Source organism: Marmota monax, unplaced genomic scaffold (genome assembly GCF_021218885.2).
Source record: "Marmota monax isolate L192 unplaced genomic scaffold, Marmota_monax_Labrador192_F-V1.1 WCK01_AAM20220418_F8-fsc00028, whole genome shotgun sequence".
NCBI lineage: Eukaryota > Metazoa > Chordata > Mammalia > Rodentia > Sciuridae > Marmota > Marmota monax.
The window spans coordinates 2512531-2528951 of NW_026694779.1; the positions used below are offsets into that span (position 1 = coordinate 2512531).

Sequence of the window (16421 nt, forward strand, 5' to 3'; positions counted from 1 at the left end):
ATGACACCTGCTGGGAATAGCTTATCCCTGGCGTTCCAGAACCTTCTGGGTTGCTCCCAGATCCTTCAAAGGTGCCCATCACAGGGGCTTCTTTTACGCCAAAAAGATGAACCCACGGCTGGGGTGGTGGATCAGTGGTAGAGCACTTGCCTAGCATGTGTGAGGCCCTGGGTTCGATCCTCAGCACCACATAAAAATAAAATAAAATATAAGTATTGTGTTCATCTACAACTAAAAAATACATACATAAAAAAAGAGATGAACCCAGGGGTTGCCAACCTCTCCAGGTGACCCTTTGGGCTAGGTGGGTCATTCCCTTCCATTTAGCCCTCTGCATCCACACTCTCTGATCTTCTCTGCCCTGCACTGTGCCCCAAGAGGCTGACTGCTACACTGTGTGGGGGGGGGTCCCGTTGCACTCAAGTTTCTGATTGGGTTGATGAAGGGGAGGCCCTGGCAGGAGATGGGGGGGACAGGAGGAGAGAGAGACCAGGGGAGTTACCCTCCCTACTGGACTGTGGCTTTGTCCAATAAGGGGTTCTCTGCTGGAGGCCATTGGTCATGTGAAGTGGCCCCTTCACAGTCTGGTGCCCTCTAGAGGAAGAAATAGCTTGAGCTCCCTGTGCCCTGTCCACACCTATGGAAATACCCCTGTCACCCGGTTCCTGCATAACTCTATTTTTTTTGTGGGGCTGGGGTCCCAAGGATTGAACCCAGGGGCGCTTAACCACTGAGCCCCATCCCCAGCCCTATTTTGTATTTTATTTAGAGACAGGGTCTCGCTGAGTTGCTTAGAGCCTCACTTTTGCTGAGGCTGGCTTTGAACCTGCGATCTTCCTGCCTCAGCCTCCCGAGGTACTGAGATGACAGGCGTGCACCATCGCATCCAGCTTGCATTACTCTTCGGAGGGTGCCTTTGCTGCAAGGCCCTGCCAACCTGCCCTCCCTGTCCCCCATGGATGGTCCCACACTCACTCCCAGAACTCCACCACGGCGCTGGTCATGTTGGTGGTGTTGACCATGCTGTAGTTAGAGAAACAGCGGTCCGTGTTCCAGGGGTTGTCACACTGTTTCCAGGGCAATGTCTGCAAGGACAGAGTCATGAGGACAAATCTCGATAAGCCCCCGAGGGCTAGCAAAAGGGTCCTGCTCACCCTATCCACCCTCAACTGTCCCCTGAGCCTCCTCAGAGCCATCATCCCACCTCTCCTTCTCAGCAGCTCTGGGAGGCAGGTTAGCCCTGTGATTCCCATTTGTTAGATCAGAGAGGGGCAGCAATTTGCTTGAGATCACACAGCTACTAAGTTTCAGAGCCCAAATCTCAACCTCACTCTGCTTACTCTGAGAACCAGCCTTCAGAGCTATACTGTCAAGTTGCTGTGTCCACCCTGAAGTCACTTCCCAGCTATGTGACCTTGGGCAGAAGACCTCTCTATTTGATTCTCTGCATGGTGACAATGAGAACACAGCACTTGCTCTCTGCTAGGCCTGGCTCTAGGCACTTGGCAAGTATTTGCTTCTTAACCTTCACAACAACCTAATGCTGTGGGTTCAGTTTGGGTTTTTTTTCCCAACTTCTGTGGTAAAATACATGTCACAGAATATTATATACCATGTTGATGATTTCTTTCTTTTTCTTTTTCAGTACTGGGGATTGAACCCAGAGATGCTTAACCACTGAGCCTCATCCCCAGCCCTTTTTATATTTTATTTAGAGACAGGGTCTCGCCGAGTTGCTTAGGGCCTTGCTGGATTGCTGAGGCTGGCCTCCAACTAGTGATTCTCCCACCTCAGCCTCCCCAGCCACTGGGGTGACAGGTGTGCTCCACTGCACTTGGCCCATCATGATCATTTTAAGTGCAGTGACATTAAATACATCCAAGATATTGTGCTACCGTCACCACCACCCATCTCCAGAATTCTTTTCATCTTGTAAAACTGAAACTGTCCCCATTGTACAGTGAAGTCCCCATTCCCTTCCCCAGTTCCTGGCAGCATCCATCCTACTTTTCAAATCTACGTGTGTGATGACACTACGGACCTCAGATAAGGGGAATCAGACAGCATTTGTCCCTTGGTAATGGCTTCTTTCACTTAATATACCATCCTGAAGGCTCATCTTGGAGCAGGCGTCAGAATTCCCTTTATATTTAAAAAAGGCTGCCTGCTATTCCACTGAACAGAAGGGCTACATTTTGTTCCCTTGTTCGTCACTGATGGACAAGTGGGTTGCTCCCGCCTGCTGGCTGCTGGGATAACGCTGCTGAGAACTGGGGTGTAGAGACACTTCTCTGGGTCTCTTTTGTGACTCTGTTACCAATTCTTTGGGGGTGTGTCTGGCGGATTCGATGTTGGCCCCCATGAAGCGCCTGGCCAGAGAAGGTGCTCAGTGCCCAGTGCTTCACCACTGCAGGGAGGACGTGGGCTGCAGAAGCCAAATCACTCCCTTGACCCCTTGAGGAATGGCTCTGCCTGCAGAATGGTGGGTGGTCCCAGTGGACAGAGGACGCGCTTGGGGTCTGGTTCCCTGCGGGAGGTGGAGATGAAAGGGGCCACTCACCGTGGTGAAGGAGTTGTACAGGTAGTAGATGGCCCAGGAGATGATGACGATGTAGTAGATGTTCAGCCAGAAGGACAGTACGGCGGCGGCAAGTCCCACACCTGGGGACAGAAGACACGGTCACCACCTCCACTGCGTACAGTCCTGACAGCCGCTGCCCGGCCTGTTCCACAGCACGGGGGACATCATTGACCTTGCAGTTGGGCCTTATGGGGGACACTGAGGCTAGGAGACAGGCAGTGACTGGCGGGAGGTCACATGTACCCATGCCAGGGCCTGGTCCAGGCTGGCGGCAGGTGGGATCCAAGGCATGGTAAGCACATGTTCCATAAGTGATATCAGGTGTCACTAGGCCCTTTGCCATGGACACCACTCTGCTCAGATGTGCACAGAGCAGCTCCCTCTTGGCAGAGGGGCTGGGGGTGTTGGCAGCCCTGGGTTTCCCATAGGCTGCAGGCAGGGGCAAAGCCACGTCCCCAGCGCCCCGCTCCACACACTCACCCTTGAACATGGGGGCCAGCTTCCACACGCCCAGGCCCCCGATGGATGTGTACTGGCCCAGGGAGCACTCCAATAGGAAGAGGGGGACCCCCGCGAAGATGAGCGTCAGGAAGTAGGGAATGAGAAAGGCCCCTGCGGAACGGAGAAGACGCTCGCTCATGGCCCTGAGGCTTTGGGGAACCCCACCAGGATTTCCTTATACCCTGCCTCCAAAGCAGCATCCAAAGCCACCCGGACGCTAAGGGGTGTCCTTTGCTCAAAATATATCCCTGTTCTTTTCAAAATTAAAAGATGAGGGGGCCTGGGGTGGTGGCTCCATGGTAGAGCCCTTGCCTAGCACGTGTGAGGCACTGGGCTCAATGCTCAGCACCACATAAAAAAATAAATAAACAAAATAAAGTTATTGTGTCCATCTACAGCTAAAATTAAAAAAAAAAAATGAGAGAGAGAGAGATGAGGGCCAGGAAGGGTAGGCACATGTCTGTGATTCCAGCAGCTCAGGAGGCTGAGGCAGGAGGATCCCAAGTTGGAGGCCAGCCTCAGCAACTTAGCGAGGCCCTGTTGCAAAATTAAAAAAAATAAATTAATTAATTAAAAGGGATTGGAATGTAGCTTAGTAGTAAAGGACACCTGGGTTCAATTCCTAGTACCAAAAAGAAAAAAAAAAGATGGACTTTAGATGTCATGAAGCAAGAAATAGGATTCTTCAGGATCTGGATTCTTCAGGGAGCCTTTCCCGCTAAGAATAACCCAGAAAATGCCTAAGCGGGACCCTGTCTTGTGGGTCCCGTCCCAGCTGGGAGATCCCCAGGCCTCCACCTACCGCCACCATTTTTTCCGCAGAGATAGGGGAACCTCCAGACATTGCCCAGGCCGATGGCATAGCCCACGCAGGACATGAGGAAGTCGAAGCGGCCCTTCCACGTATCCCGATCGGGAAGGTCCCCAGCCTTCTTCTGCACCTTCACCACCAGGGTCTTGGGCTTGTCGTTGGCCATGGGGGCCTCGCTGACTTCCGTGGAGATCTGCCCATCGGCCAGCTTGCTGCCATTGGTGGCCATGTCTCTGAATCTGGACACGGGGGTCCTGGCGGATGGATGTGCGATGTCGGCCCCGGTCCACGTGGACAACAGCTTTGCGGCTGAAGGTTACTCTGGGGGGGGGGTTTCAAGCAAAGAAAAGTGACAAGATTCAGTGATAAGATCCTCAGGGGATTTGTTCTGCCACAAGGTCACCGTGATCAGGGCAAGCAGCGGAGGAGCTCTCCCTGGGGCTGCATGCAGAGGTGTCCTGGCTGCAGGTGGTGGGGAAGTGGTGGGGTCTGGAGGTGCTGGGACCTGTGCACAATCCACTTTACTGCTTCTGAGCTGTGTGACTTTGAGTAAACTTGTCAACCTCTCTGTGCCCCACTCTCCCTAGCTTTCAAAATAAGGATAACAATAATACATCCTCTGCTGGGTTGTGGAGAAGCCCTGATCTGTACTTTCAAGAAAGTCTGCAAGAAAAGATTTCTACACAGGAGGCCCAGTCTCTGTCTCTCAACTGAGAAAGGACCACTAGGTTCGATGAGATTTTTTTAGCCCCTGGTCATCCCCACAGTGTTCTACCCACACTCTGCACCCTTCCCATTTCTTTAAATTCAAAGGGAGCATGGGGTAGAGGACAGGAGTACAAAACCAGAGTCAGACCAGTCCTGAGTTCCAATCTCCTGTCTGCCTGACCCCGCTGGAGTACTGTGACTTAGTACTTTTACTCGATACTCCCATTGCATGCTTTTCTTGATGGCTCTGATCCTCAGTTTCCCCACCTAGAAAACGGGGTCAAATCTCTCTGGCTAGCAAAGTTGTGGTGAAAAAATGAGCTTTTCTGGCTGTGAGGGTGTCATTCCCCTGCCTGGCTGGGTGGGTGGACTTTACCTGGTGGTTTTTTATGGTGGGTCAGATCCAAATGGCTCCCTCTGCTGGAGAAAACCTGCAAAGCAAAGAAGATGGGGGAGAGGAGAGAGGGTGAAGGCACAGGCAGGGCTGAGGGTAGCTTCAGGCAGAGGGTAGCCAGGGGACAGGATGCTGCCAGGAGATCTGGGCTGTGCATGTGTCTGCGGAGCGTCCCCAGCCAGGGGACTGCAGCATGGAACTGGCCCACAGCGTGCTGGGAACATGCAGGACATAGGACAGCCGTGGAGGTGGGCGCGAGGGCGTGTGAGGAAGATGTTCCATAATTTTATCAGAAGGAAAAGAGAAACCAACAAGGAGGCTGCAGGTCCTCAGGCCCCACTAGGAGACAATGAATGTAGCTGGTATTTGTATTTCTTTTTTAATATATAAAAAGTTTAATCTAACTTTTTTTTTTGTACCAGGGATTGAACCCAGGGACACTCAACCACTGAGCCACATCCCCAGCCCTGTTTATTCTTTATTTTGAGACACGGTCTCACTAGATTGCTCCTATGTTGCTGAGGCTGGCCTCAAACCTGTAATCCTCCTGCCTCAGCCTCCCCACCCGCTGGGATTACAGGCATGTGCCATGGCGCCCAGCTTAAAGTTTAACCTAGCTGATATTTTTCTCTATCCTCCATCCAGAATTTGCAGAAATGTTATACAAGAGCATGTAAGAACATGGGGGACAGTGTTGTGGAATGAGATAAGCAGATTTTGAAAACTTATTTTCTTAAATATCCTGTTTTTGCCCTCCCCTACCCTCGCACAAGATCTGTTCATTAAAACAAACAAAAATAACCATACTGGCAGGATATACCCAAAGATGTCAACAGTGATTCAGTTTTGAGTAATTTTTTGGTTTTCTTCTTTGAGCTTTTCTAGAATGTTCCAAAGAAGTGGGTTTTGTTGTTGTCATTGTTGGGTTTTAGTACCAGGGATTGAACTCAGGGGCACTTGCCCAGAGAGCCACCTCCCCAGCCCTATTTTGTATTTTATTTAGAGACAGGATCTCACTGAGTTGCTTAGCGCCTCACTTTTGCCGAGGCTGGCTTTGAACTTGAGATCCTCCCGCCTCAGCCTCTCAAGCTGCTGGGATTACAGGCATGTGCCGCCACCACACCCGGCAACCATCTAATTTAATTAATAAAATGGCAAAATAAACTTATGGAACCCTCGGAACCGATTGCAACACGTGGAGGAAGCACTGCCCTGTGGATTCTCAGATGTAGTTGAGCCAAAGCAATGTGTGCTGCGGGCCCTTGGCCTTGTGTCCTGACCCAGATGGCCTCCTTCCCTTGGCTCTGCCCCAAAGGGGACCCCCAGTTTTCTGTGCACTCACCCTCCAGCCCCTCACATGCAGTACCCATTACCAAACACCATCGTCTCCTCCTAGGGTTCACAGAGACCCAGAGCACCTTCGGCCAATCCATACTGTGCTGCCACCCCTGCTTCTCGTCCTCAGGGATCGCCCGCTCAGTCTGAGATCCTCCACGGCCCACAGGCTTGTCTTGGACACCCATCTAGATCCTAGCATGGGCATGGCCACATCAGAGAGAGTCCTGGGCTTGGCCAGGGGCCCTCCTCCCATGCTCAAGAATAGAGGGAGTAGGAGGCAGCTGATCCTGAAGTCCACCAAGGAGCCTTGGGATATGCAGGCGACAGTAGCCTCAGGAAATGGCGGAAAGGCAAAAGTGGAACCCTTCTGGGAGACAAGGTCATCCATGAATTGTCATGACCACAATGCCTTTAATTGTTCCAACCATCTCATCTTGTGGATTCCAGCGGCCATATTTATTCCAACTGATCCAATCACTTCAGCCTGGGACTGATCACCTGACCGAGGCTAACCAATCAAATCCTTTCCCCGGGATTTTGGCATGTGATTAAGGAAGGGGCAGGCTCATGAGTGACTCTGGAACTCTGAGGCAGCCATCTTTTGCCTATCAGAGTAGCAGAGACTCAGAGTGTTCGTCGGCTGAGGAGGAAGAAAACAGATCAAAATGGAGGGAGAGAGTCTTGAAGGCATTCTGGTGTGCAGTTCCAGACTTCCTTATGCTTTGGGATTTTACAAAACATGGGTCAAAAATGTCCCTTAAAATTCATATACTAGAAAGCTAATCCCCAGTGCAAAGTGCTGAGAGGTAGGACATTCAAGAGGTGATTAGGTCATGGGGCAGACAGTGGATTAAGATCCTTGTTTGTGAGAGTGGGTTTGTTACAGAAATCAGTTTTAACCTTCTCTTGCTCTCGCTGTCCTGCCATGAGATGAAATAGTACAAAGGTCCCCATCAGACGCTGGTTCCTCCATCTTGGACTTCCCACCCTCCAGAGTTAGGAGCCAACACATTTCTGTTCATAATAAATGACCCAGTCTGGGGTATTTTGTGATAGCAACATAAAGTGGACTAAGCCAACACCCCTGGCCATACATGCTTGCTGACACTGGATTTCAGATCCCTGGTACCATCTTGAATCTCTGCCTGGCCCCTCTGGCAAGTCCCAGTCATGAGTTCTTCTCAACACCCCCTCGGGCCAAGCCCTGAGGGATCAGAGGTGGGGACCGTTCTGAAGAGCTCCCGGTGAGGGGGACACACCTGGTGTGATTTCCAGAATAGGGGGACATGTATTTGGATTCAGCCAAATGCCTATTACCCACTAGAAAGAGCCACCCACCCATGCATGGTTTCTCCCTTTGAGAAAATGCAGCATTAAAGAAGATAGAGGACTTGAAACCCTGAAAGAACACAATCAATGCTTCTGTGACGATTCGGAATTGAGAAGGCTCTTCCCCTTATCCAGCAGCAGGATCACCTCGGTGCTGAGCCAGGGACTGAGCCTGGCTCTCTCCAGCACCTAGGAATGCTGGATGAGTTACCCTGCTTTGCTGATCCTCCTCTGTAAAATGGGAGAATTATAATAACCACATCTCCCTCCCAGGGATGCGATGACTAAGTGACTTCATATATGGGACGCGTGTTAAGTAATGCCTGTCACCCAGTTAGGTCCTAGGAAATCTCAGCCATTTCTGTCACTGTGATTGTTACCATTGATGTATGGGCTGGTGGTTTTCAACCCAACATGCCTCGATTCCCAGAAGGCCATCAGCAATTATGATAATAACAGCAGCTAACACTCACCGAGGGCTTCCTACTCAGGTCTCTCAACATTTTTCAAAACCCCAATGGGAATCATTCTTTGAGTCCTCCATAGGGAACATAAGTGAAGAAAAAAATATCTCATCTCTTTGGGTGTCTTTCTACCAATTCATCCCTCTGGGCCAGCCACAAGCCAGGAGTGGTGCACGTGTGTGTTTGGTTAATAAAACAAAGAAAGATTCTGTTAGAAATAATTTGGTTAAAAAGAAAAGGGTCCATGGGAAGATGGCGGAAAGGCAAAAGTGGAACCCTTCTGGGAGACGACGTCATCCATGAATTGTCATGACCACAATGCCCTCAGTTCCATCGAGGGGCATCTCAGGAAGTGCCAGGGCGTAGCTATTTGGGAATTTTAATTGCTGATACCAGTTAATGTGTCACTTCCCTTTCTTATGAAAATCCGCAGGCAGAAAGCAGAGGTGTGTGCAAGTTCAGGTAAAGGCAATGTCTTTCTAGAACATTCCTTGTCTCTGCTTATCTCTGAGGCAGAAGAAACTTTTTTTGGGGGGTCCCAGGGATTGAACCCAGAGTGCTTAACCACTGAGCCACACCCCCAGCCCTTTTTAATTTTAATTTTTTATTTTGAAACAGGGTCTCACTGAGTTGCTTAGGGCCTCGCTAAGTTGCTGAGGTTGGCCTCCAACCTGCAATCCTCCTGCCTCAGCCTCCTGAGCTGCTGGGATGACAGGTGAGCACCTCCGATGTGCCCAGCCAGAAAAAAAAAAAAAACTCTTTGCAAGTTGTTACTTCCCCTTTCCCAAGACACAGATCTGTGCCTGGAGGCTCTTGGGGACAGTGTTGCAGAACAGCTCTAGGAGCCATATGTGTCTGTGATGTCCTCACCAGGGCCAGGTTGTGACCCTTCTTGACTTGCAGGTAAAGGAGGGGGAAGAACACTTCCTGCCTCCTGATGATTGATCTGCTTCCAGAGTCTTCTATTCTTGCTCATCTGAAGATGGAGAATCTGCCTACACATTTCTCTAGGTGCTTGACACACCACCCTGGACTGAATTCCACTAAAGCCACATTCAAAAGGGCACAGTGAATACAAGACCATCAGTGACAAGTCCCCTTCTCTGTCACCAGCTCACTCACGCCTTCATTCATCCAGCAGGTCCTCACTCAGCCCGTGCTCAGGGCTGAAATGACCGCAGAACAGTTTTGAAAGCGTTTTGCATTCTGAGCTACACCCTGGTCACCACGGTTCGCATCAGCAAATTGACAACTTGCCAGCAGCAAGATGAATTCTGTGCATATTTACGGAGGGCCTACTACGTGCATGGAGCTGGTAGGGACAATTGGAGCATAAGGATTAATAGGACAAGGCCCCTGCCTTTCACAATGTCATGGCCTCCAAGGGGAAACACTTCTTCCAACAGCTCACCATAATATCCTGTGATTCAAGTGCTGCAAGAAGCACAAGAACAAGGGCTGGGGCTGTGGCTCAGTGGTAGAGCACTTGCCTCAGTGGATGGAAATGCACGAACAAAATCTGCAGGTACCAATACCTAACAAGGACTGCTACTGTCCTCTGTACTTACATAATACATTAATAAAAATGTTTTAGGGCTGGGGCTGGGGCTCAGAGGTAGAGCGCTTGCCTAGCATGCGTGAGGCACTGGGTTCGATCCTCAGCACCACATAAAAAAATAAAATAAATAAAATAAAGGCATTCTGTCCATCTACAACTACAAATAAAATAAAATAAAATAAAAATGTATTAAAGTGTTGTGGAGGGAAGGGGTGGAAGAGACTTGAGCCAGGGAGGCGGTAAACATCCCTGTGACGCCCCATCCTTCCTCTAAGCATGCTCTGTGACCGAGTCCTAAAGCCATTGCTCAAAATGGGGCCGAACCGAGCAGAAAGAACACCTCTGCCGATCCTTGAATGAGGAGATGCTTTGTGAGACAAAGAAAACATGTGGAGTTTGGAAGACCCAGATCAGAAGTGGCAAAATGGGTCAAAATGGGCCCTTGGGCTTGTTTTATTTGGCCAGATCCAAAAAAAAAAAAAAAAAAAGGAAGAAAAAAATTCAGTCTGAATTAGGAGCCAGAAATGAGACACTCTGAGGTACAGCAGAGAGGACAGCAAAACAGCAAGTGCAAAGGCCCTGGGGCGGGAGAAAGCTCGTCTGTGTTTGAAAGACAGTTCGGTCAAGGTGGCTGGAGCGCACAGAGAGAATAGAGCCAGCCAGAGGTGGTGGGCCTTTTCTTCTAAAGGGATGCGAGATCTGACTGAGACTGAGGAGTTGCACTCAGGCTGCCCCCAAAAGACTGCAGTGGGGGGCAGGAATGGATGCAGAGAGGCGCCTTCAAAGCTTCGGAATCCAGGCAAGAGATGATGGAGACTTGGATGGTGGCAGGCAGGGCCCAGGTGCTGGGGAGGGGCCTGGGGGTCTCTTCTGGAGACCGGGACCTGCAGGCCTTGCTAGTGGGCTGGCTGTCAGCAGCCCAGCCCTGGGACAGGCCAGGGAGAAGGGGAATGTGTGGACAGTCTTTCTCTCTCTGTCCCATTGCATCAGAGGGACAGGTGACTGTGTGGGGTGGGGGATCTAGGCAGAGATTGAAAGGCCAGGGCCTGAGTCTCAGGGCTGGCATTGTCCCAGGACAGGACAGGGGCCATGGAGACAGAGGGGCTCCAGGAAGAGGGGAGGAGGGGGAGGGGAGGGGGAGGGAAGGGGGGAGGGGAGGAGGGGGAGGGGGAGGGAGGGGGAGGGGAGGGAGGGGAGCAGAGCCCGGGTGAGGAGGCCCCGCCCCCTCCTTCTCCGGTTTGCTCCCGTTCTGTAATTACAGAAATTACAGAGCCTTGCTTCAGACTGCAATCGCTCCACTTGCCTTTATTTCTTTTTGAAATGCAGCGGTTTAAGGCAGAAAAAAAATTTTTAATATGGAGTCTGGCTTCACGCCAAGCCGAAACATAATGGAGTCTTTTGTCCGCTTTGAGGGAAAAATGATCTGCTCGAATGAGGCTTTAGTGAGCATCTGTTGGGTTCCCAAACCCGCACCAGCTCCTATCAAGGGACAGGAGCCAGCATTTATTGAGCACCTATTGTGTGCCGGGCCACGTCACGGATGCTTTATCAACTGGGTCTCGTGGGTCCCTGCAAATCGAGAGGCGCTTCGCTGGCTGCGCAGATGAGGAAACTGAGGCTGTCAGCCTGCAGCTATGGTGGAGGAGTCTCATGTGGCTTAGCAATTCCGGGCTTTGCTACTCCAAGTGAGGTTCTCTAAGGGACAGGGACAGCATCCATGTCCCCCAGGGCACCTACCAGGAATGAAGACTCCTAGGTCTGATTGCAGATCTAGAGAATCAGAAGCCGATTTGGAACCAGGTTCTGTAGCAGGCTCTGACTGTGAGATAAGATGACCCAGAGTATTTCCCGGGGCTCGGCCCCTGTCCCTGTGTAAGCACGGGCTGCATATTGGTTTCCTCTCCTGCAAATGTGGACCCTTGAACTTTGCAGAATAGCCCGTGGAATCAGAAGCAAGATGATGTCTGGGAAGGTGCTGGTGAGCATGGAGAGCCTGGCTCACAGGAAGTGCAGGGGGTGGGGGGAAAGGCAGCTCAGGGGCTTCCATTCAAAGAGCTGAATGGCTGTGCAAGGGCTTTGTGGTAGCAAAACGGTGTGCAAGGCTGGGGGCCAATTAACAGTTAAAGATGGCTGCAGTTTACAAATGAAGAAAAAAGGCTCAGAGAGGCCTGGCAAGTGGCTCAATGTCACACAGCATGAGAATGCCTTGGTCCTTCCAGACTTCCCAATTCCCTGCCCCACTCCCAGTCCACTGCATGTTCTTACTCAAGGGATGGAGGAAAGACTCTCCACAACTCACTGCAAGGCTGGGCTGCCTGGACCCACCGGAGAGGTACCTGCAGACTCAGGTACATTTCTTAGTCTCCTATGCAAGGTGCTTGCTCTTCCTAGCTTCTCACTGTGACTTACAAGTAATTCACATATTTTTTCCCCTCTCAAGGATTTTGTTCCCTTATCCATGAGATCAAGAGGAACCACTTCACACCGCGGCGTGTGAACTTTCTAGCTCCAAGCCCAGCCCAGTAAGCACTAAATACACCGAAGCAAAAACGATCATTACTCTCCCATTTTGCAGATGATATGAGCTTCAGAGAGGCCACGCGAACTGCCCAAGGACTTGACCCAGGCCCTCCGACTCACAGTCACCTGCTTTCCTAAAGCCTTGGCTTTTGTGGATTCTCTGAAGCCATTAGACTATGTGGCCTTGCGACCCAGCTGAGCCTGCCGGGTGGGACCAAAGTGACAGACCCATGAGCTTGTGGCTCGCCAGGCTCCCCTGCCCGGGGACCAGTGGAGAGGCCGAGGTTCCAGGTCTTCCAATCTGCTTTCAGCTTTTGAGGGCTGGGCAGGGTGGTCACCCCCAAAAGCACAACGATGGAGAAGCTAAGGGTGCCCCCACCCCAACACCCCAGAGCAGAAACAGCATCACCTTCTAAATCACAGGATGCCTGCGCCCCATCACCATGGTGGTAACCCCAGGGCTCTGTGTCTCCTGCAGCTGCATCCAGATGAGGATGCCTCGCATTTTCTCAACAACCGGGAAGGAAACGGAAGAGCGCAGAGGACCCAGAGGACGTGAGCTGGACACGCCAACATGCCCGGGCCCTCCCAAAATGCTTCCTATCCATGACTTGATATTATCAATACACCCCCATCTTAGTGATGGGTAAACTGAGGTACAGAGATTAAAGTGGCTTGCCAAAGGTCTCTAAGGGAGAAGATAGGAGCAACAAGACTCAAACCCAGGCAATTAGGCTGCTGTGTATGTGGCTCTGATGTGAGGGCTCTGCAGGCCCCTCACCTTTGATGTGTGCAAGTGGCCCGTCCACGGCAGGAGGGTTTCTCCAGGTCAAACCCTGCAGGAAAATCCCTGCTGCTCTTTTTTGGGGTGTACTGGGTATTGAACCTAGGGGTGCTCAACCACTGAGCCACATCCTCAACCCCCTTTATTTTCTGTTTAGAGACAGGTCTCACTAAATTGCTGAGGCTGGCCTCCAATCTGCAATCCTCCTGCCTCAGCCTTCCAAGACCCCGGGTTTTCAGGCATTCACCACTGCGCCCCTGCGGCTCTCAAGAAAACCAAGAGGCTGCTGGGCATTGGAGCCTCAGAAATATGGCTCCCAAGAGGCTAACTCTCTCTTAAGGTTTTGTCAGACGAACCATACGGGTGTCCTAGGAGTCTCTGTGAGGCCACCTGAGATTCTGGCCTGGCAGCCCTTAACGGGCAGTGGAGCTGGAGGTTCTAGTAAGCGTCTCCCAGGAGGCAGCTTGTCCTGGGGGTAATGCTCCCTCCTGGAAACCTCAGCTCTTCTTTAACTGTAAGACTATGCCTTGTAACAGCCAGACCCAGCCCTACAGGCCTATCCGTGGGAAGAGTGCATCTCTAAGGCTAAGCTGAGAAGAGGAAGGGCAGTTAGTTATCTTAAGACCCTAGAGTCCCACAAAGAGGAGTTTGAACCGTCACCTTACACCTTCTTAGCTGTGTGGCCTTAAGTCAGTGCCTTACCCTCTCTGTGCCTTGGTTTCCTTCTGTGGGTGAGCAGAGGAGTCGAACTCTGATCTCTAGCACCCCTTCTGAACTCATCCTCTTTGTCTCGCTCACACCATCCATGGCTTGCTAGCATCTGTGCTGGCCCCCAAGTACCCGCAGTGCCAGGCAGCACCTTACTATGTCATGACAGTTTTCAATCCAATCCAACCTGCCTCCACTGTGCGCCTCCAGCGAGTCACCTCCCACATGCTCTCAGGACAGCTGGCAGAGGGGCCCCTGACAAGCACCATCTAAGTTCTTCCCCAGTGCTCAGAGGACAGCAGGTGAGCTGGCCACTCTAACCTGCTAGGCTCCCCTTCAAAATGCTTCCTATCCACTAACCTGCTATTATCAGCACACCCCCATTTTAGTGACGGGTAAACTGAGGCACATAATCGGAGCTGGAGAAGCTGCTCTAGAATCCTCACTCCTAGCCACAACCTTACCTACCCGCTTCTGCTCCGTGCCAGGCAGTGGGAATAGGTGCACATGTCTGACGTGTTGAGAGACAGTGAGGATCCAGGTGTGCTTGGCTGCACTCTGGGGTTGATTGAGGGAGCAGGTCTGGAGCTGTAAAGAACTGCGAATGTGGGGGGCAAGGGGGTGCATTCAATCCTGTGATGAGAATGGGAATCGATGACGTCACAAGTTCACCACGTGTTTAGTCGGTTCAGTGCCCTTCACTGCTGGACCGTGGCACTGCCCAGAAGAGGAACCCGGGGGCTGGAAGCCACCTGCCCGCGGTCCCAGATCCACAGGGAGGAAACTTGATTGCAAGGTTCTTGCTCCTCATCGGTTCTTTCCCTGGGGCAGGACGCTGGGGTGATGCCTGTTTGGCAAGGCCACCTGTCAGCTGTGGGGAGATGGAGGCTGGGCGGTGGGATGGGAGGAGGCTGTCGTAACAGAGCTGCAAGCGGGGACAAGGAAGGCTTGGTGGCTCCACATGCCCTGGCTTCCATTCTGACTGCTGTCACAGCAGCTCCCTAGCTATCCAGCCGTGTCTGCACAGACGGGGACTGGGTGTTGCCTAGGCTCGGTGTCCTCCGACGGCAGCTTGCGCAGTGCTAGACGCATGCGCACCTCCCCGAGTTCGGCCCCGGGGGGTCAGCGTGCTGTGGTCTCCAAATCAGGGGTGGGCTGCTAAGTGTTAAACAACAGGCTCGCGGGAAATGCAGCAGAAATTGCAACGGGTGGCCGTCAACTGATTCTCGTGGAGCAAACAGTCCCATCTGAGCTGATTTGAGATGCTACAGTGAGGTCCTAGGGTTGGGAAGGAGATGCGGTCCCTGGCTTCGGATGCGTGTCTTTTTGCGCATTGAGCCGTGATTTTCCGGGAGGATCTGAAGTCGCCTTCCAAGTGGTTTTGTGCTGATCGCTTCCTCTAAGGAAGGCCCTGGAGCACAGACTCCTCCTCAGGTGGCCCTGGGGACCCCGCAGCAGCCCTCAGGGTGCCAGCCAGGGAGCCCGACTGCCATCCTGGCCATCAGCCTCCTGGGATCAGACGGGAGGGACCTGGAGGTCTCAGGCCAGAGCCAACACCCAGGATGGATCCCGGAGGAGAAAGGAGTGGGGAGGGATGGGAGTCAGAGGAGGCTGCGCAGTAGGCAGGCCTGGGAGGCGGAGGCCAGGGGAAGAGGATGTGGAGAAGGAAGGCTGGAGGAGGAAAATGAGACCCAGGGAAAGAAAAAGGAAAGAAAGGGAGGAGGGGAAATTGGATGCTTTTCACTTCCTGCCTGCTGCACAATCTTCCTAAGAACCGGAGGAGGCCGGGAGCCCACGTTTTAGCAGCGAGAAATCTGAGGTGGGTAGAAGCAATGAGGAGCTGGGATTTGAACCCAGGCTGAAGGGCGCCCTTCTGTTGGTTTTGCCTGGGTTCGTGGGGACCAGCCCCTCAGTCTTTGCCTTCCTTGCAGACAGCTGCCTCTGCCAACCAGCTCAGGCATCTATTGAGGACAAACCCTGTGCTGAGCCTGAGCCCAGCTAGACCACAGGGGCTCGGGTGGAGGGTCTCTGCCTCTGCGCCCACGAGGTCCTGTTCTGGGTTCCTTCTCCCCTGCCTGCCTTCCGGCTGGTGCCAGCTTCCCAGAGGGCTTAGATTCCTAGGGGATGCCTCGGAGCTCCTGGGGCCAAAAAGGATTCATTCAGATCAGGAAAGAAGAGTGACATAATGACCACCTGGCATTATTCTACCCGGCTCTTCGCCTTGTAAAACACACTTGGTAAGAGTCCCGCGGGGCTTTAAGAGCTGTTCAGTCACGTTCAAGATCTGCCTGAAGCACTCCGAAGGGCATTACGATAAAGGCCCTTTAAGGACTCAAGTTTGGGGAAAAAATAAATAATTCCACGAGCCAGGGCTGGTGGAACTAAATGCTGACCTTTAGTAAGTCCCATGCAGAAATGCATGTGGAATGCATGTCACTGAGATGGCCCCCCATGGAGCGTTGTCTCAGCAACACAGAACAGCACATCAATGACAGGGGCACCCTGGGACAGCTCTTTATTATTATTTTTTAAATTGAATCCAGGGACGCTTTACCCCTGAGCTACATCCCCAGCCCTTTTTATTTATTTATTTTTTAAATTTTGAAACAGGGTCTTGCTAAGTTAATGGAGGCTGATGTCCAACTTGAGATCCTCCTGCCTCAGCTTCCCGAGTCACTGGGATTAATGGGCTGCACCAACTGCACCCAGAAGCTATGGGCTTCAC

The 16421-nt window shown here is 52.0% G+C and overlaps 1 protein-coding gene across 2 annotated transcripts in view; it reads right to left on the bottom strand.

Moving 5' to 3' along the window:
- The window catches only part of Slc6a1 (solute carrier family 6 member 1), a 41426-nt gene that overhangs the window by 12745 nt on the left and 12260 nt on the right, over window positions 1–16421 (bottom strand). For both annotated transcript variants that reach the window (XM_046425615.2, XM_058572949.1), the window contains exons 2-6: window positions 4978–5032; window positions 3885–4214; window positions 3062–3193; window positions 2561–2661; window positions 976–1085 (exon numbers count right to left, since the gene is read on the bottom strand). In XM_046425615.2, coding sequence (XP_046281571.1) covers window positions 976–1085; window positions 2561–2661; window positions 3062–3193; window positions 3885–4122 — 581 coding nt within the window. In that variant the 5' untranslated portion in view covers window positions 4123–4214; window positions 4978–5032. The remainder of the gene's footprint in view (window positions 1–975; window positions 1086–2560; window positions 2662–3061; window positions 3194–3884; window positions 4215–4977; window positions 5033–16421) is intronic.